Raw genomic sequence first — 21,075 nt, 5'->3', positions numbered from 1 at the left:
TGGTGTCTATCTGTAATTCAACCACTGGTAAGGCTGAGGCAAGAGAACTAAAATTTCAAGGACAACTTGGGCTAGAAAAGAAGTTCAAGGCCAGCTTGACTCCTATTTCAAAATTTTTCATCTTCTATAAAAGTCTGTAAATTTCAGTTCAACCTTCCTATTACTTCACTTTGAGCCCAATAGCTGATATGATTATTGGTATTTTGTGATTAACAAGAACACTGACAAGAATTTACAAAATGAACCAACTACAAAGTTCACACAAGAAAGGCATTTGAGTTAGTAAAAACAGGCTGTAATAAAAGCATAAAACAAAAGATATGCTGTGAAAAATTGACCAGAAGAAATTTCATATATCTATATTAATATCTGACAGGACAGAAATGAAGACATTACCAAACAGACATTTCAAGAGTGCATTCATTAGAAAACTGTAACACTCCTAAACTTTTATATACCAAATAACAAGAGACTCAAGATAGATAAAAACAAAAGTTGATTTAGAAAGAAATAAGGAAAATCACAATGGGCTGTGGTTACTTTAATACATGTCTTTTTCCAACTGATAAGAGCAAAATACTAAAAAGTATTAAATACAAAGAAGACAAAAATAACATTACCAATAAATATGACCTTGTTGATATGCATGAATCATAAAAAAAACTGAGTATTACAGAATATAAACAGAATACAAAAAAAATCATAAACTTTGTATTTTTATTTCTAAGATAGAAAAAAACACCCACAATTCTGATTACACCTTCCGAAATTTATGTACATAAAATTAAGGACACACAATTATTCTAGAACCTAAACTGAAGGTCCACTTACGAAAAAGAAAATCATTTCTAAATTTTCATAGGAAAGTTTTCTAAGTCACATTTGGAAATGGCACATACTATTTCAGCTAAGACTTAGGAAATATGTGTTGAGTAGTTATATCTGGATTCAACAAGAAGCCAAGAAATATCTTTCTGCCAAGAGGATCCTTGAATTTTCTTATATGAAGTAAAATTTAAAAAAAAAAAAAGAAATTCTTAGTACGTTGATATTTGTTTCAGCCCTTCTACCTACAGATATTACTTTTCCTGTCAATGAAAACAGTTAAGTACTGTGAGTATCAGAGTTTACCACATTTAAATAACTATAAAGAAGTATTTTACTAAATTATAATTTTTTAGTTCATATAATAAAATGTAGCTAGGATTACTAGCACTAGTGATAAAAAATGTTAGTTTTTTTTTTCTCAGCAAGTACAATTATGTAATTCTATTCTTAAAGAAAATTTACATGCAGAGACATATACAGGAAGACATAAAAAGTTCAAAGGATAACACTCAGGATTTTATGCTCCTAATCATTCCAAGTACTTTTACTCTAAGACTGTAAAACAAAAACAACAAGGTCATAAAGGGGCACCTGAAACACTTATTATAGTTAAGAAAATGACAGTTTTCTATAATCAACTTACTAGAGGGCAGAATAAAAATCAATATTATGAGTTTTCCCTAAGGAATTTGAAGTGACGAAAAAAATGTAAAACGTGAGAGAAAAAACAAAGCCAAAGTCATAAGGAGAATGTATGTGGAGAACAATCTAACTAGCAGTTAAATATTAAATCTTCCCTTTAAGATACCTATTAGTATATAGATCAACCCACCTCACCCATCTATGCAGTATACACTGAGACATTACTGTTGAAACTCCATCAATATATATTTTTCTGTAAACTATTTGATAGAGCTAAGAAGATAAAGGTAGACAAAGTTAATATTCTGTAGGGATGCTTCTGGGTAGATTCATGTGGTTTGAAATTAGACAAGCTACATGACCAAAACACTATCATCTATAGCTTGTGAACTCAAGATGCTAATCTAAGCCAGTGCGGCATCTCATTCTTCTAATCCTAGTGTTTGAGAGACTAAGGCAGTAGAAATGCTGTGCATTTTATGAAATCCTAGAATACACAGTGAGCTCCCAAAAGGAAAGGGTAAAAGAAGGGACAATGGACCCTAATCTGGAATGTGGGGGAGGGCACTCGCATCCTAAGAAGCCAGTAAATAGTATGTAAATAAAACATTTCACTACAGTTTTTAGTAGTATCACACATCTTCTGTAAACTCTCATACTGCAGTACAGTAGTATCATATGTATACTATGTAATAATAATGTAATTATAGACAGAACTCTATGTGGTTATTTTATTTTTAGGTTTAAGATAATACAATCTTGATATTCAAAGCCTGAAGTTGTGTTTATTAGTCTTGACTGGGTTTTTGTTATTTGTTTCTTGAATGACACTCTTCAAGAGCTTGTCTTTGCTTTTGCACTGTCTGTTAGTGATGCATTCATTCACTAACATAAAGAAATTCACTAGTGGTATTCCCTGCCAAATACCAGGAATTTACTTGGTTGCTCCAGTGCTTCAGCCTAAGACTAAAGGCTGTCCTTTTCATAGAGCACTCACAATACAAGCCACATATAATGCAAGCCTCATGCAAAGTTTTGCTTTGGCCAAGACAATACAGTGAACTCTTGCTATCCAGTGGACCACAATGCTACCTTTTCCAATAAAATCAAAATGCTGTCCTGGGGAAGAGAAATTTCCCTCCTATGTTTGGCTTCCTAGGAAAATGCTCCTTCAAGCCTTAGGTATGCTTCGGGGTCATTCTCCAATCATAACTTAGTGATAATTTTAATAATTTTATCGACTCAAAGACTAGTTCCTGGATCTTTATTAAATTAAATCAGGCTGTCCAATGAGTTCAAAAGCTAAGAAATCTTGTCTAAAAGCTAAGAAATGGATAAGTTTAGATGTGCATGTACAAATGAATAGATAATGAAAATGTAGTGTACTGTAATGGTTAATATCGTCCTTTAGAGGAATAGTCAATATAGTCTTAACCACTGAGCTATCTCTTTAGGCCCAGTTCTACTCCTTTTAGATCTCTAACTAGTAAATAAATATATACACACTGAAACTTTAATCAGTTGTGAAGAAAAATGAAAGTCTAAAGATTGCAGTAGATGGTAGTAAATGCAGAGAATCATGGCTCCTCAAGGACTGAGAATTCGTAACATTAAGTGACTTGCTCTAAATAGGACATTTATACCACCTTTCTAAGGCTCAGGTAACATCATGGGGAAATGAGCAATAACAGTCTAATGATAGGAAGGCTAAAAAACATCTAAAAACATTCTATCTTCTGGGCAACTTCAAAGAACCTAGCATTGCCTGTGATAAGCCTGTAAAAGACCAAGTCTGTTAGCAGTCATGGAACAAAGAGGGGCTCAGAGGACAAATGACTACTAAGCGATTCTAGAGGAAGGCCCGTTGTGGCCTTCTGCTGCACACCAACTGGTAAGCCCATCAGCCCCCAAAAGACAGTTCCAAAACAAGGTTCAAGGCCCTTTTTAAAAATCAAAAAGGCATAATATAAACATATATGAAGGTAAGAAATAGGACTTGTAGGGAGGAGGGAGACAAAAATTTGGAGGTTTGGGTGGTGAGAGCAATCCAGCTTGTTTGTACTTAGTTGTTAAAAACAAATTTAATTAATAACAAATTCAGAATGATAATCCTATTAGGTAACAAGTAAAGCTGCCTTCTAGCCTTAGTGACTATCAGTCTCTGGGCTTCAAATAACTGCTCCTCATATTAACTTACGTCATTGTTTGCTGGAATATGAAAAATGTGTACTTGCTTTTGTCAATCCCTTCAAATTGAAGGATACTAGAGTGGCTATCAAGAAATAGTAATAGGCAAACGATACAATGCCTAAAAAAATGAAAAGATTTCAGGTAAGTATTTCAATAAGACATCATGTGACACACTCCCCACCACCACCACCACCACCACCACCACACAATTGGCCATAACCAACTTGCTTTGATGAAATAATATGACAAAAAAGCAAGCTGATTAGAAAAGGGTTTATTTGGCTACACTTCCACATTGTAGTCCATCACTGAAGGAAGTCAAGATAGGAACAAACAGGACAGGGACCTGGAGGCAGGAGTTGATCCAGAGACCCAGGAGAGGTGCTGCTTACTGCCTTGTCATGCTCAGCCTGTTTTCTTATAGAACCGAAGACCACCAACCCAGGGGCAGTACCACCAACAGCGGTCCCCTCACATTATTGACCACTAAATAAGAAAACGCCCTACAGGCTTACTTAACAACCCAGTGTTATGGAAGGATTTTCCTAGATGACTCTAGCTTGTGTCATGTTGACATAAACCTGGTCAGGACACAGACTGATACCAATGTGGCCAATTGTGATGACTTCTATCTTTTGTTTCATTATAAAAGCAGCTCCATATCCTGAGTCTTTCACAACTGCTACTTCCCAACATGTATCTGACACATGCATGACACATCGAGGAAAGATTTCAGGTAAGTACTGCAATCCTATCATGAAGAAAGAGCACTCCTGGAATCCATGTCCCCTTAATTTCTTAATAAGCCTCTCCCCCATTAAAATTCACTGATAAAAGTGAGCTTTTCAGCCGGGCGTGGTGGCACACGCCTTTAATCCCAGCACTCGGGAGGCAGAGGCAGGCGGATTTCTGAGTTCGAGGCCAGCCTGGTCTACAAAGTGAGTTCCAGGACAGCCAGGGCTATACAGAGAAACCCTGTCTCGAAAAACCAAAAAAAAAAAAAGAAAAGTGAGCTTTTCAAGGTAAATTTCACACTTTACATAACTCATTCTTTAATTAATAAACCCCACACCAACATCTCACACACACTTGCTCAACTCTGTTTATAGAAGCTTTATTTGTAATAGCCAGAAATCGGAAAAAACCTGGATGTTCCTTACCTGAACGATGGAAAAAGACAATGTGTTACATCTACAGAATGAATTCTGCACACAAATGGATGAAACTTAAGGATGTCATCCTGAGTGATGTAACCCAGTCCCCAAAAAACATGCATGGTATGTACTCACTTATAAAGGGATATTAGCCATAAAACACAGGTACCATGTTACACAGACCCAAAGAAGCTAAACAAGAAGGAAGGTCCAAGCAAGGATGCTTGAATCTCACTTAGAGGGGAGAATAAAAGAGTCGTAAGAGGCAGATGGAGGGAGGGAACTGAGAAGAAGAGGGCACAGGAAGGGGGGCTTTGGGTCAGGTGTGAAAGGATAGGAGAGATGGCTATATGGCCATGAAAATAAATGGAACTCTGCAACTGACAGGGGTAAGGAGGTATGGGGCATCTTCAGGACAAGACAGAGACCTGAGATAAGGTAGGCACCCAAGAACCAATGAAGCTGTGACACATTAGGAATGTGAAACCTAAAAAGGTCACCTCCTGTCGCCAGGCAAGAACTACAGTGGAGCAACAAATACCAACTGACCCACAAAACCTGACCCAAAATTATCCTGTCTACAAGAAAAGCAGGCATGGGGAATGAAGCAGACTGAGGAGATGGCCAACCAATAACCAGCCCAGCTTGAGACCCATCCCATGGGCAAGCACTAATCCCTGACACTGTTAATGATGCTCTGTTATGCTGACAGACAGGAGTATGTTGTCCTCAGAGAGGCTACAACCAGCATCTGACTTAGACAGATACAAACACCCACAGCCAAACAGTGGATGAAGCTTGGAGACTCTTATGGAAGAATAGGAGGACGGATTGTGGGCCCTGAAGGGGATAGGAACTCCAAAGGAAGACCAACAGAATCAACTAACCTGGACCATTGGGGCTCTGAGTCTGAACCACCAACCAAAGAACATACACAGGCTGGACCCACACAGATGTCTTCATGTGGGTCCCAAACAACTGGAACAGGAGCTATCCCAAAAGCTGTTCTCTGTACATGCAATATGTTCTAGTAGCTGGGCTGACTTGTCTGGCCTCAGTGGAAAAGGAAGCGCCTATCCTTGCAGAGACTTGAAGTACCAAGGTAAGGGGGTGGGGGTAGAGGGGAGTGCTCACGGAAGGGGAGGAGGAAGAGGGAAGGACTGGGGAAGGGAGTGACCAGGAAGGGGGCAGTGAGAGGGATGCAAAGTGAATAAGTAAAAACAAAACAAAACAAAACACAAAATTAAATAAATAAACACTGTTCCTTATAAAAACTGTAGAAATAGATTTTAACAATATTTCACCAGAAAGTAGAAATACTTTCCTACTAGGCAAACTCATTACTACTGGTATAGTCACTAGAGATATGGAATGAACACATTAGTTTGTGTGGAGATGGTTATAAAGTTAATAGCTATGATGTCAGAGGTTCTTTGATATTGATTAGAAATGCAATGATTTAAGAGTTAAGAATTTTTATTTGATCTATCATATGAGAAATACATACCCACACTACTACTCCACTATGCTCCAAAACTGCTGGAACCCTTGGAAGCTATATTAATGAAGTGAGTAGACATGCACATCTTTACAGAATTCAGGGGATATCCTTTTATGTAAGCCAAGTATATGTGTAAAAGTCAGGATCATTAAGAAGAATTCCCAGTATTCAATGTAGATAATGACAACTCAAGGTAACACAGACTACGGAGCCACGCTTCACCTTCAAAGACAACATGAGCAAATTATGTGTGAATTGCAGCTTGGACCTTGTGACTATTGAAGTATCTCAACCTGCAGAGAAGCTCAGCAGTAGGTATTAACAAATACCACTCAGAACAAAATACACGGTCACCCTACTAATGTACTATTTGATTTATTCAATAGCTTAAACTCTAGCCTGATAGATAAAACTTGATTTAAGGAGACAGAGACAAAAGTTATGCTTACTCATAGTTTTCAGATCCAGACTAATTTACAAATACAACTTTGAATGAAGAGAAAAACAAATCCCTAAAGAAGGATAAACTATTCACTATAAACTATTTCCAAGTTCATACCGTGTATCTCCCTCTAGGAGTGTTGTATGTTCTTAAAAGGAATTATCTACACTTTCCTATAGTGACAGGCATTGCCTGAAGATTCTTATTGACCATGTTATCCAATTAGGAGCATGCAGTGGTGAGATAATAGACATACATTATTACTGCTATTCATGAGAATACATTCATATTCTAGACCAAAGATGCTAACCACATGTCAGTTATAAATAATTTCTAAAATTACTGCAAACTAGATTAAAACTTTGTCCACTTTGGTATGTTGAGACACTCTACTACCTACAAATCCTCAAAGGAGTACGTGGCATCAATTATAACTTACTATTGCTTTCTTCTTGTTGAATAGTAAGTTGTCATTTCCTAACTGTGTGCTGTACAGAGAGGAAAATTAAAGAATTCTATTAATTCTAAGGCTACAAATGAAATCTTCAGTGACCCTAACAAGCCTTTTAAAACTACCCAAAGATCAACTCTCCTCCCTCTCTGTCTCTCCTGCCCTCCAACCCCACTGTTGTCTGTCTGTCTGTCTGTCTGTCTGCCTGTCTCTGCCTGTTGCTTAAAATCAGTTTCCAATTTTTCAACACTATTTCCATTTATGTTCATGTTTTCCAGAATTTAATATTGATTTCAGGTTAAGGAATCCTGTACTAGATTCAAATAATTTTATTAGCAGGAGAGAATTCTCCTTGTAGTCCTAGATCAAAGGATTAAGGCTAAAGCACAGCAAACAGTAAGAAATCATCTCAACATATATTCAGTTTATTTTAGCAGCTTAGAAATAAACTTTTTCAAGGAGTTTTGTTTTATTATGTTCAAAGCTAAAGTATGAAATGAGAACATATTCAATCTAAGTTAAATAGTCTTTTTTTAAAAAGTAATCTTTTTATATGTGGGCATGAACTTTTTTTTGTGAAATTTATTTATGTATTCATTTATTTAGATTTCTGGGGCAGAATGTATATTATTTCTGTATCCCAGTCTTTCCTTGAATGTAAAATTTTCATGTCTCTATCACCTATCTACTGCTGGAATAGATAGCATATGCTACAATATCTCATTTAGTGTGACATTTACTACTACTAAGATCCTTCCTGAAAAACATATAAGAGCACTTTAGACAGAAGCAAAAATACTTATTATATTCTTCCTTTAAAGTAAAACCAGTACACACCATGGCATATATTTAAATATCTACAAACAATATGAATGTTTATATGTACATAAAAAGGTGAATTTTTCCTAAAATATATTTAATGGAATAAAAAGCAATATATATAAACAATCATTCATAATTACATATACATATATGACTATTAGTTTCAGGCCATCAGCATACAAAGTGATACAAAATGACTTAAGGAAGCCAATCATTGCTGGGAGGCAGACGCAGGCAGAATTCTAAGTTCCAGGCCAGCCTGGTCTAGAGTGAGTTCCAGGACAGCCAGGGCTATACAGAGAAACCCTGTTTCCAAACCTCCCCCCCACCCAACACCCCTCAAAAAATGACTTAAGGAAAATAATGGAGAATATTATCAAAACCCACCAGTTATTTTAAGACTTGAAATCAGCAGGACTATAAAATGTTTTATAATAGCAATGTGTTCAGTAAAAGTTGAAATAAGAAAAAAAAAAAAAAACAACAACAAAAAACAACCTGGTACCTTTTGGATGTAATTCAACACTGTGGTGAGAAAAGTTACTACTCACATACTGAACAAAGAAAGAGCCTTATATATTCTAAGAAAGTTCTCTACCACCAAGCTACACCTCTGGTTTTAGAAAATTGTTAATTTGAGGTAATAACCCTTCATAACTCCAATTTAAGTAACTTAAACATAACCTACTTTTAACCTACAACTAATAAGCTTTTGTAATATGTTTTGGAGAAGTTAGAAACAAAACCATTGGTGTATACCTTCTCTGGGGTGACTTTAAAAGTAACTACAGTATGGCAAATGTGCATTCTCTTTTAAACCAAATTTTTTGAATGATTGAACTAAAAAATCCAACTGTTGAACTCTGGAGGTACAAAAAAATAATAGGAGTGGTTTACAGAAAATTGTCGGAAGTGATCAAAAAACACATAACAAGCAAGTTAAAAAAAACTCTAAGCTTACATGCTTTAAAATTATATATATGTTAATTGACATAAATTTTAAAAGTTAAAATGTCCACACTTTTAATCCAAGCACTCAGGAGGCAGAGGTAGTCAGATCTCTGTAAGTTTGAAACCAGCATGTTCTACACTATAAGTTTCAGGACAGCCAAGATGATAGAGAGAGACATCTCAAAAATAACCAGAAAGAAAAAAATAATAACCAGAAAATTGAAATGTCCAAGTACAAGTGTCACACACAAATTCTCCAGCACTACACTACAGAAAATTTCTCTTCTTTAGTGAACAACTAAGTCAAACAGCTAGGGTCACTAAGATATTTTACCTCTCAAAGCCAACTTGCTGCTGAGGGAAATGGTGACATTTTTCTTTCCTTCCTTACATGCCCTACTATAATTTGTAGCTAACAGAGACTAGGTTATGAGCATAGAATGTTTTAACTGTTGTAATATTGATGGATCTTTAGAAAATTGCTTTCTAAAATACTCTAGTATTTTTCATTTTGTACTACTAAAGGTCAACCAATGGACTTTTAGTTCAGCCATTCAACAATAAATTGTTGAGAGCTAATTTTACCTGTTTAGGCTTTCCGTTAGGAACAAGGACTAACCGTATCAACTAAAACTCTATGCAACTTTCATTACTTCCCCATGAGATCTACCAAAAAGTTCTTAGTGTCGGACTCCAACCTCTCTATACCCATCTATGTCATCATCTCAATTGCTCCAAGAAAGAAACTGACAAGACTGTAAATATAATCAAGCTACCCGTGCTAGTAACTATTCCTACTGCTGCACAAAAGACCATAGGCTTCCTACTTAATTTTTGGGGAGAGTGGACTCATGTGAGGTCAAAAGCCGAATTGCAGGATTCTACTGTGTCTGTCCCCTTACCATGTGGATTCTGGAAGATGAATTCAATTCAACAGGCTTTGTAGCTAGGAGCTTGCACAAGTTGAGCCACCTCACTAGCCAAAACTTTTTAATGTTAATTTTCTATACAAGAACCCTGATATTCTCAGTTCTAACACTATAGAAAATTTCCCTTTAATTTTTAATACAAACATGTATATCCTCTGTGAATCTGGCTACATCTACACCTTCTTTTCAACTATTGCAGCTTTTCTCTTTTATTATTTTCGTATTTTGTTTGGCTTTCCATTATTGTTGGTTTAAGACATTGGCTACAGATTTCATTGGCAAGTAATAAGCACTAATGATAACGCTTGGGCCAGGGACTCTGTCTGTATTTCACTATGAAAAAAAAACACATTGAGAACTGTGTGGTTTTAAAAGAGATAACATTTACTGGGATCAGAAGATCCTTGCTTTCCCCATTCATAAAGTTTTTATGATGGATATAAAATAATTTTCACAAATACTATATATCAAATCAGATGATATATACATATATACATATATGTGTGTGTGTGTGTGTGTGTGTGTATATATATATATATATATATATATATATATATATATATATATCCTATAACATGACTACTTGGTACATTACAGTACAAGAGTGTCTAATATCAATTCTGACTACTTGGTACATTACAGTACAAGGGTGTCTAATATCAATTCATCCTTGCATTTCTGATATAAATTTGCTGTATCTTCATATTATCTATTTTCCTTCTCTGGGCTACATTCTAAGTGAATGTCTAAAGGGAAGCTATTCTTGAATATTTTAATACTACCCAATGTTCCCACTAATTTTTTGAACAATATATTTCAACAATTTATTTTTACTGTTTAAGTCTGGCTCTCTTTCTTAATCTGTTTTATTTATTCCCTATTTTAATTAATTAGATGACTATTTGTTCATTTGTTTATTTTTGGTCTGAGTAATTTTTTTAAAAAACTGTATGAATAATAAGTATGACAGGAACACTGAAAAATAGCATGAAGACACATGATATCTGAATTATTTTTCTCATTGTGGTGACAAGATTACTAAAGGAAATTTTGTATAAGATGAAAATTTTATTTTAGCTTTCAGTCTCAGATGATTGCAGATTTATTTTTTTTAAATATTTATTTATTTATTTTATTATATGTAAGTACACTGTAACTGTCTTCAGACACTCCAGAAGAGGGCATCAGGGTTATGGATGGTTGTGGGATTTGAACTCAGGACCTTTGGAAGAGCAGTCAGCACTCTTAACCACTGAGCCATCTCACCAGCCCCCAGGATTGCATCTTTATTGGTGAGAACAACACAGAGATCATGGTAGTAGGAGCCAGCAGCAGAGACATGTTCACATGGTGGGGAATCAAAAAGGACAAACGTAAACTGGAACCAGAAGATGCAAACATTTAAAGTCCCACCAAATAGCTACTAACTTTGGCAAGGCAGGGCTTACACGCTAAGGGTGTAACACCCAAAACATTACCATGAGCTACAAGAAGCAGTTCTGAAACATGAGACTCTGAAGGACATATCAGATTAGAACTACACTATAGGATCATTATAAGCCTACACTCATCTAGTACAGCTTCAACTTCAACTGTAGGCAAGGTCAGTAAGGACCCGACTTTTGAAACAAACCTGTATATTCTCATTTCTTAGGAAGTAATTTAAGATCTTTTAACCCACAAACGTCAAGTTCTTGAATACCATTAATTTCTTCTTTATGATAACCCAAATTCTATTCTTCTATACAAAATACATAAACATTTCATTTGTTTCCAAGTTCACTGACATCTATTCTCTCAGTCTACCATGTATGTTCGAGATAGACTATTGCTCTAACTTTATGTTCCTTCAGCCTCAGTCTTTGGTTTCAGGAGTACAAGATACTCTCTATAGGACAGTTTATCATGATGTTATGTTTGAAGTGGATAGGCAATAAATAATGAAATTACCAAGTTACTGTTAATCAAAGGTCCTTATTAATCATTTAAGCATGATGCTCTTGGATAAGGACAAACACAAGAAAATTTGTTACGAAACAATCCCACATTTACATTTTAGATATATAATAAAATGATCAAATGTACTACCTTTAGGAGATAATACTGTATGCAAACAAAATTAAAAGCATATGGAATAAATCCTGGTTAGAAATGAGAGAAAAACAAATAAATTTGAAAAATCAGAAGTCAAATGCAGAATAATAATGCCACCGATGGGTTGCAGGATTAAAAACAAAATGACCAAAGCTTATACATTAATCTCAATATACCAAGTAAAGAAAAATATAAGTGCTAAATTATTTTAAAAGTTTTAAAAATAGAGAATAAAAGTTGGAAAGAAAGCAACAAAATATACTTGAAATATTACATTAAAATCAAATTCTGATGGTTACAATGTCTGTACTGACTAGTTTTGTGTCAACTTGACACAGCTGGAGTTATCACAGAGAAAGGAGCTTTAGTTGGGGAAATGCCTCCATGAGATCCAACTGTAAGGCATTTCCTCAATTAGTGATCAAGGGGGAAGGGCCCCTTATGGGTGGTGCCATCTCTGGGCTGGTAGTCTTGGGTTCTATAAAAGAGCAGGCTGAGCAAGCCAGGGGAAGCAAGCCAGTAAAGAACATCCCTCCATGGTCTCTGCATCAGCTCCTGCTTCCTGCCCTGCTTGAGTGCCAGTCCTACATCCTTTGGTGAGCAACAGCAATGTGAAAAGAGTAAGCTGAGTAAACCCTTTCCTCTCCAATGGCTTCTTGGTCTTGATTTTTGTGCAAGAATAGAAACCCTGACTAAGAAAGATATCCTAATAATCCATATTCAGAAAATGTGGTAGAAAGGTGATTTGAGAACAATATATAAATTATTACCTTGTTTAAGAATTTGTTTAAAAAAAAATAGAGAGAGTTTTGCTGACACAACATTACTCTGTGACTGGGGAGATGGGCCATTTGATAAAGTAGCTGCTATCTGTATAAAGAACCAGGATCCAATCCCTGGGCCCACAGGAAAACATGATGATAGGACTAGAAAGATGGCTTAGTAGTGAAGAGTGCTTGCTGCTGGATCACAACTCCCGCTTCAAGGGATCTTATGCTTTTTTCTGTATTCTCAGACATCGGACCTCACATGTGCATACTCCACTACCACCACATGTACATATACACACTATTAAGGAAAATAAACTTTAAAAAAAGTATGCATACTACCACAACAAGCCAGTTTGGTTTTTTTAAAGAAAGCTTTATTATATTAATTTTAATGTCCAATTATAGTGAATTCTAAAATTATTTATAATATATAAATTTTTACATAAAAATGCAGAATTCTGAGAATACTAAATTTAAGTAAAATTCATACATTTACATAATTCTTCCCCTAATTCCTGTATTTATCTTTTTAGTCAAAACTGAGAAAACTATACCTAAAAAACTCAGTATTTCAGTAGCCTATTAATACTTTTCTCTCAAAGTCTGATGAATATATGGTCAAATTTTATGGCCAAGACACTTGGTTTTAAAATATACTAATATAATGTACAGATAATCTTTTACTGTTCAGAACTAGAAATCTAATAATTGTTGTACAACTTAGAATTTTACCAGTATAATCCACATTGTTGGTGGTCACACAAATTCAAAGACCAATGTACACATCAATATTCAAAAAAGGCAATATAAATTAAATTTCTTTAAGGGCTTTAAAAAAAAAGACAAACTAATGACAAACTGTGTTGGTCTTGAATGTTAAATCTGTTTTATTAATATTGACATGCTTTTCAGACTTAAATTGAAATGCAATTTTAAAATTAGCAAATGAGAAAATAAACAGATTTGCTTATTATTAATAACTGGTTATCAAGAAAATACAAATTAAAGTAATAATTGATTTTGAAATATAAAACACCAATACAAAGAAACAGACTGCTTTTTATAAGTTCATTTGTTTTTCAAGACAGTATTTCTTTAGGTAGCTTTAGCTGTAGTAGAACTAGCTCTACATACCAAGCTGGCCAACAAATTCATAAGAGATCTGTCTACCTCCTGAATGCTGAGATTAAAGGCGTAGGCCACCACTGCCCAGTTACACTCCCTTTTTTTATTACTGGGTTATTTATATGTTCTTCTAGAAGAAGTGCACTATAGCACAGGCTATCTCCAAGCTCATGAGCCTCCGGCCTAGCCACCAGAGTGCAGAATTTCAAACTCGTATGCACACTCAGCATATTCAACTAAACACACCTTCAGGTTATATGTGCATTTTATTACTTCCTCCACGTCTTGGAAGGGTAGAAGTTGAATTTATTGGTGAGAAATATGGTACTTCTGTATTATATTAAGAAAATAGCCCCGAAGCAAAAAAATTCTACCTATGGCATTTTTAAATGGATGTACAAAGACTAACATGAATAGTAGTATATTTTTTTTTTAATTTTTAATATTTTTTATTACGTATTTTCCTCAATTACATTTCCAATGCTATCCCAAAAGTCCCCCATACCCCCCCCCAACTTCCCTACCCACCCATTCCCATTCTTTTGGCCCTGGCATTCCCCTGTATTGGGGCATATAAAGTTTGCAAGTCCAATGGGCCTCTCTTTCCAGTGATGGCCGACTAGATACATATGCAGCTAGAGACACAAGCTCCGAGGGTACTGGTTAGTTCGTATTGTTGTTCCACCTATAGGGTTGCAGATCCCTTTAACTCCTTGGGTGCTTTCTCTAGCTTCTCCATTGGGGGCCCTGTGATACATCCAATAGCTGACTGTGAGCATCCACAGTTTGCTAGGCCCCGGCATAGTCTCACAAGAGACAGCTATATCTGGGTCCTTTCAGCAAAATCTTGCTAGTGTATGCAATGGTGTCAGCGTTTGGAAGTAGTATATTTTAATAATAAAAAATAATATACCATCATTTTAAAGGAGTGGAAAAGTAACTCTAGTTTATATTTTTAGTGAAGTCATAAATAAAATCAAGGATCATTTGATTTTATTGTTGAATTATTGAAATATAAGATATAGTAAGTAGATTATTAAAATACAAAAATAAAATGTGAACAGCAAAAAGATCGCCCTAAGCTAAGGAAATAACTCAATATATAAAGCACTTATTATATTTAAGTATAAGGATTTGAATCTCCAAACAACCCCTGCCCCCATACACATATACACACACACACAAATACACACAGAAACTTCTCTTATTATTCTAAAATCCACATTACACATATCAAATCAAGGTCAAAACTCTATCAAGACAATACAAATTCTCTTGAGCATCTCCTACTATTCATTTTCTTTAGTGTAACTGAAAGAATACCTTGCTAATAAACAAAATGTTCTTTATAAGCTAAACTAAAACACCCCACAAAGAACACCATTTTGGCTCAGCCAAAAATTAGCTGTACAGAGGTTGGAGGAATGAATAAGTAGTAGAGTGCACACTCAGAGCATCCAAGATCCTGGATAGAAAAGCTATCATCAAAAGCATACAGACACTGATACACACAATGCACATGGGGTGTCAAAAAACACACTAGCACATTCCATACAGATTACTGACTGCCTTGCTTTATACAAGAAATAAAAACATTTAAAGATTACCTGCATTGCACTCTTCCCCAGCTTCACCACCTCAAATAAGGTGACAGGATCCCCGTCGCCATTCTGTTGAGGGTGCCCATTGGCTCTTCCACGACCTGCTCCTCGAATTCCAGCTTCAATTCTGCTCTTTTCTCCTGGAGATTTTCGAGGTTTCTTATTTGTTGACTGAATAAAAAGATTTAAAAAAATGCACTAAATGCAAATGTTCTTATTCTATATAAACATAATCTTACATTGTTTGATCCAATGATGGTGTTTTGAAATACTATAAGTCAAAGATCAATCTCTAAATAAAAACAATTAAAATTTTTCAATGACCAAAAATTACAATAAAAACATCGAAACTGAAGTTGTTAAAATAAAATTTTAGATCTGACTAGATTTTCTATATAGCAATGTTTAAATATTTAACTATGTCTACTCTTGACATTACCAAATTTATATCTTCCTCAATATACTCTCCTGCACTTTGAGAGCCTAGTTCACTAAAACACTACTGGAAAATTCTATATTTCCAAATTTTGTTGATGAATTACTCTAAAAAAAAAAAGAAAAACAAAACCTTATTCTTTCAACAAATACTCTTAAGTGGGCACTCTTGGAGCTGTTCAAGATACTGGGAATACGTCAAAGTCAAAACAGTTCTATTCTGATACAGCCTAAATTATATAATTACTACCCTCCTGGCACAGTTATTGCCTTCTTTGGTTTTCCCAGATACAATCTCACTTAACTCAAGCTAACCTCAAACTCACTTTGTGACTGAAAAACCAAAACCAAATCAAAACAACAACAAACACCTCTGAACTCCTGATCCTTCTATTTCCCAAGTGCTGGTATTCCAGGCATTCACCATTGTTGATTCTGCAATGCACTGACAGAACCCAAGGCTTTGTGTGTGCTAGGCAGACAGTCTCCCAATTGAGATGCATCCCCAGCCTACTAGGTTTTCAACACTGATACTAGCTACTACTGTATCCTAAAGCCAGAGAAAAAGAAATTTTTCTGTAGTTACTTTATCCAAATCCAGAAATGTTTATGAATTTATATATCAACTAGCTACATGGATATTGCTTAAAATTAGCCAACACCAATTTTGTTAAATGATTAATAATTATACTTTTTGAGTAATTAATTTTCATTAGAGCCCTGCTCCAAATACCCACTTCCTGCCTCATGTCTCCATATCTATACTTATTTGTCTTCCTTTAGGATGCTTGTAAACAAATTCTATTGCTATGTGCTGCAGTACTGACCTTTATAAACAGAGGGCACTGTAAAAACATTACACAGCATCACAGCATAGCCAGGGAGGGGGTAGGGAGGGACCTCTATAAGGTTTGAGTTTTGTCAACAGTTTCAGAGTCATCCTAGCACTATCATAGTCACCAGCTTCCATTCTTTGTTCTTTAATATTGTTTTACCTATTCATCTTATATCCCACTCACTGCCCCCTCTGGTCATCCCCTCCCACAATCCTTCCCCCATCCCATTCTCCTCTGAGCAAGTGGGCAGCACACCACACCTCACCCCACCCCCACCCTGGGTACTTCAAGCCTCTGAGAGTCTAGACACTCCCCTCCCACTGAGGAAGATAGCCCAGCTAGTAGGATATATCACACTTCCAGGCAACAGTTTTTAGGATAGACCCCATTCCAGTTTTCAGGACCCAGATGAAGGTCAAGTTGCACATCTGCTACTTATGAGCAGGGAGGGGTAAGTCCAGCAGCTGACTCAGACAGATAAAGACACCCACAGCCTAACAATGGATGAAGCCTGGAGACTCTTATGAAAGAATAAGAGGAAAGATTTTGGACCTGAAAGGGATAGGAACTCCACAGGAAGACCAACAGAGTTAACTTAGACCCTTGGGGCTCTGAAAGTCTGAACCACCAACCAAAGAACACAAACAGGCTGCAGCCTCCATTCTTAAGAAGCAGTTAAGTAGCTTCTTGTTATCTTGCCAGAGGCCCTTAAGATATGTAGAAACATGATTTCTGTTAACTTATGTAGACATCTGGAACACTCTATTTCTACTATTAACATAGTTTATAGAAATATCTTAAAGTATCTTGTTTTTTTTCTTTAAAGTTGTTCCATGCCAGTGCATAAATTTTATCCATTAACTTGTTGATGGACATTTCTTTTACCTTTTCATGCAGGGGCTTGGGGGAGGAAGACAACTATACTTCTCTCTAAGGATGTACAGTCAATTAAAGATTGCTGGGTAAGGAGACTCATGCTTGCATACCCTCGTATCCTGCACTCCTCTCTGAAGAGAGTTGCTGAGAATGGGAGACTTTTTAGTAGTTTAGTTGCTTATAAGTTGCATATACCTAAAATCCTCAAATAACTCTAAATAAATGCTCTGGTATTCCAAGCTAAATGAGTTGAATTTTATCTATGACAATCTATCTGTAGTAAATAGATGCGTCATTGTATCCCCCCCCAAAAAGACTCACATACCTAAGTTTAAGAAATACACGTTAATTATAAGACAATATAGCCAAATATTCATAAATTGAATAGATTAAATAAAAATCAAGGTGATCTAATGCCCTTGCTTATCTTTTTTAAACATACCAAAATAACAATTTAACACAGGCTGAATAAAGCCATGTTGCAGGGGGGTAAAAAAAAGAAAACAAAGAAACAAAGCACATATCGAGTAGAATGCTTAGTATTTGGTTGTCCCCAAAACTGGAGATAAAACAATTAGCAAATTTTGAGAATACCTAGATAAATAGATAATGGTTTCAATTTTTAAATTTTTTGGTTTTTATAACTATGTAATACTTAGTGTACTGCCCTTGTTCCTAAAAAATATGCTTTTAAGTGTATAGAGATCACTTGTTGCCCATAAAATAATATAGGGTAGGAGAGTCCTGAAAAATGGAAGTGTCCATAACTGTAATAGTTCTAAACAAAGGGGAAATCTTTAGTAACCTTAAAATGGATAATAATCTATTAAATATAATTATGAAGAAAAATAAATTAGAGTTTATAAAATTTAGAATTTATTTACTTATTTGCTATTTATTTATTTATTTATTTATTTATTTATTTATTTATTTATTTATTTTGGTTTTTCAAGACAGGGTTTCTCTGTTGTAGCCTTGGCTGTCCTGGAACTCACTCTGTAGACCAGGCTGGCCTCGAACTCAGAAATCCGCCTGCCTCTGCCTCCCAAGTGCTGGGATTAAAGGTGTGCGCTACTACCACCCCCATCCGACGTGATACGCGTCTTTAATCCCAGAACTTTGGAGGCAGAGGCAGGTGGATCTCTGTGAGTTCCAGGCTAGCCTGGTCTATAGATCTACTTCTAGGACATCCAGGGCTACATAAGGAAACCCTGTTTCAAAAATCAATCAATCAATCAATCAATCAATCAATCAATAGGCAAATTGCTAACCACATAATTAAGCACTATGTATAAAAGAGTAAACACAAAAAATACTATTTTGTGAAAAAGCGAAAGGTAAATGCATTTACATAAAGTTGACAAATGAATTGAGATAACCTTGAATCAAATTTACATTTAGATCAACATTTTAGGGTTACAATGAAATTTTTCTAGCACTGTGAAAATGGTCAAGGATAGTCAAGTCCTTTACATGAGGTAGCATATGAATATAGTCTATATGTATATTTACCTGTATATGAGAATTCAAATCTTAAGTACTTATATAATGCTAATACTATATAAATAATTATGCCCTCCCCCCTATTGTGATGCCTCAGGACCTTTCAGATCTTTTTATACACACACACACACACACACACACACACACACACGCATATCCAGTTTAGTGTTTATGGGTTTTCTGTGTATGGGAATCTGTGTGTCTCAGAATCTGTATGTGTTTCTTGTGATTTTTCTATGGCACTTTTTCTTATAATGTTTCTAGGAGGTGAGTATTCTGTCCTATTCTGTCCTATTCTGGTTTGTTTTTATCTTTTTTGTTTTAGACGTCGGTTATATCTTAATGAGAGAGAGAAAGAAAGAAAGAAAGAAAGAAAGAAAGAAAGAAAGAAAGAAAGAAAGAAAGAAAGAAAGAAAGAAAGAAAGAAAGAAAGGTGGTGGATAGGGAAGGTAGGAGGAGCTTGGAGAAGTTGGAGGAAGGAAAACTACGACTAAAATATACTGTATGAAAATAATCTTTTCCAACTAAAAATAGAAATAAAACCATAGAGACCAAATTCTCAAATAAATAATGGGTAAATGAATCAATAAATAATAAATACATCAACAAATATATCTTTATCAAAAATGCAGTAGCCTTTAAGAAAAATCTCATCTATGAATTAATTTGCATGGTCCAAGCAATACACTGCAGTAAATTTATGATTCGTGGTTAGTTTATTCAGAAAATTATTCATAAAAATTACACAGACGAGATTAATAACACCTCAACTCTACCTTCTGAGAATCTGAGTCTTCAGAACAGCTGTGACTACTACAAGTGAAGCTCAACAGGCTCAGAAGATTGTATACAGATGGAGTTACTGGGGAGGAGGAGTATTAGACCCTTAACTCAAGAACCCCTCCTTCCGAATGCTACCCTTGCTCCTGAATTATATGTAATTCTACATGGTCTCAGTAAAGTGCTAGACACATAGAAGATACAACGTTCACTAAAAGGGTTGCTCCACCCACACAGTTATGGGAACTAGTTATCCACGCTAGTAAGAGACTGTTTGCTGATGCAAAGTCTTAGTCCAGGCTCCTTAAATAAGCCCAATACACTCAATGGTTCACTAAAGAGTAGAATTGTTTCTCTGGCCTATCACTGGTTTTCTATCTGGTGAGAGTAGCAGTTAACAGAACACATAGCCTTCTCCAGAATAAAATCTTATGGTTCCTAGCAATCCTAGGAAATGATAATTCTAGGCTCTACTTTTCTAATGTCTTGTATGAAAACACTGCCTACATTCTGACAGCAGCATTATAAAGATGATATAAAAGTAGGTTTGATACAAAATGCATGCTCAGTACAAGGAGGCTATTAGATATCTTTATAGTGTCCTAGGCACTGCAAGGATAATGTAATACTAAAAATGACAGTACTGCTTCTCATGAACTTGCAATTTCAATGCAGATCAAGCTGCTTGACTCTGGATGGGAAAATGCTTAATTTTCCACATGAACTACATCTGGTGACAAGAACAGTTTACTACTTTAATGCTTTAAAAGAGGTCATTTCATATTTGTTTTCAGACAAACATGTACTATAGAGACTTTTCACCAATTTATCCCCAAATTTCATACAGAATTTTTCATATTGAAACAAATCTAAAGTTTATATAAAAGCTGAAATACTATAAGAACTACTATATACATTATATTAAGATTTTCTAGGTCTCCATAGTCTACCATTCATTTGCGTACTTTCTTGCATGCTATACTCCACTTCTGTGAATCATTTGAGAGTAAAATACAGATGCTAGAGCCGCAAAATAAAGAAATTCCTCTATATACCACATACAACTATCAAAGCTAGGTAATTAACATTAAATTCTTCTATTAATCCAAAGATTCCAAGAGAGTTTCTACAATTTTAACTTTTGG

The 21,075-nt window shown here is 35.4% G+C and overlaps 1 protein-coding gene across 5 annotated transcripts in view; it reads right to left on the bottom strand.

Annotated features, from left to right (window-relative positions):
- Stag1 (stromal antigen 1) overlaps positions 1–21,075 on the bottom strand; it is a 315,222-nt gene that overhangs the window by 200,175 nt on the left and 93,972 nt on the right. For all 5 annotated transcript variants that reach the window (XM_021171588.2, XM_021171587.1, XM_029481814.1 and 2 more), the window contains one exon: positions 15,507–15,671. In XM_021171588.2, the coding sequence (XP_021027247.1) occupies positions 15,507–15,671 (165 nt within the window). The remainder of the gene's footprint in view (positions 1–15,506; positions 15,672–21,075) is intronic.

The sequence above is a fragment of the Mus caroli genome, chromosome 9 (genome assembly GCF_900094665.2).
Source record: "Mus caroli chromosome 9, CAROLI_EIJ_v1.1, whole genome shotgun sequence".
Taxonomy (NCBI): domain Eukaryota; kingdom Metazoa; phylum Chordata; class Mammalia; order Rodentia; family Muridae; genus Mus; species Mus caroli.
Note: the sequence above shows the minus strand (reverse complement) of the source record. Positions and strands in the feature narration are given on the sequence as shown.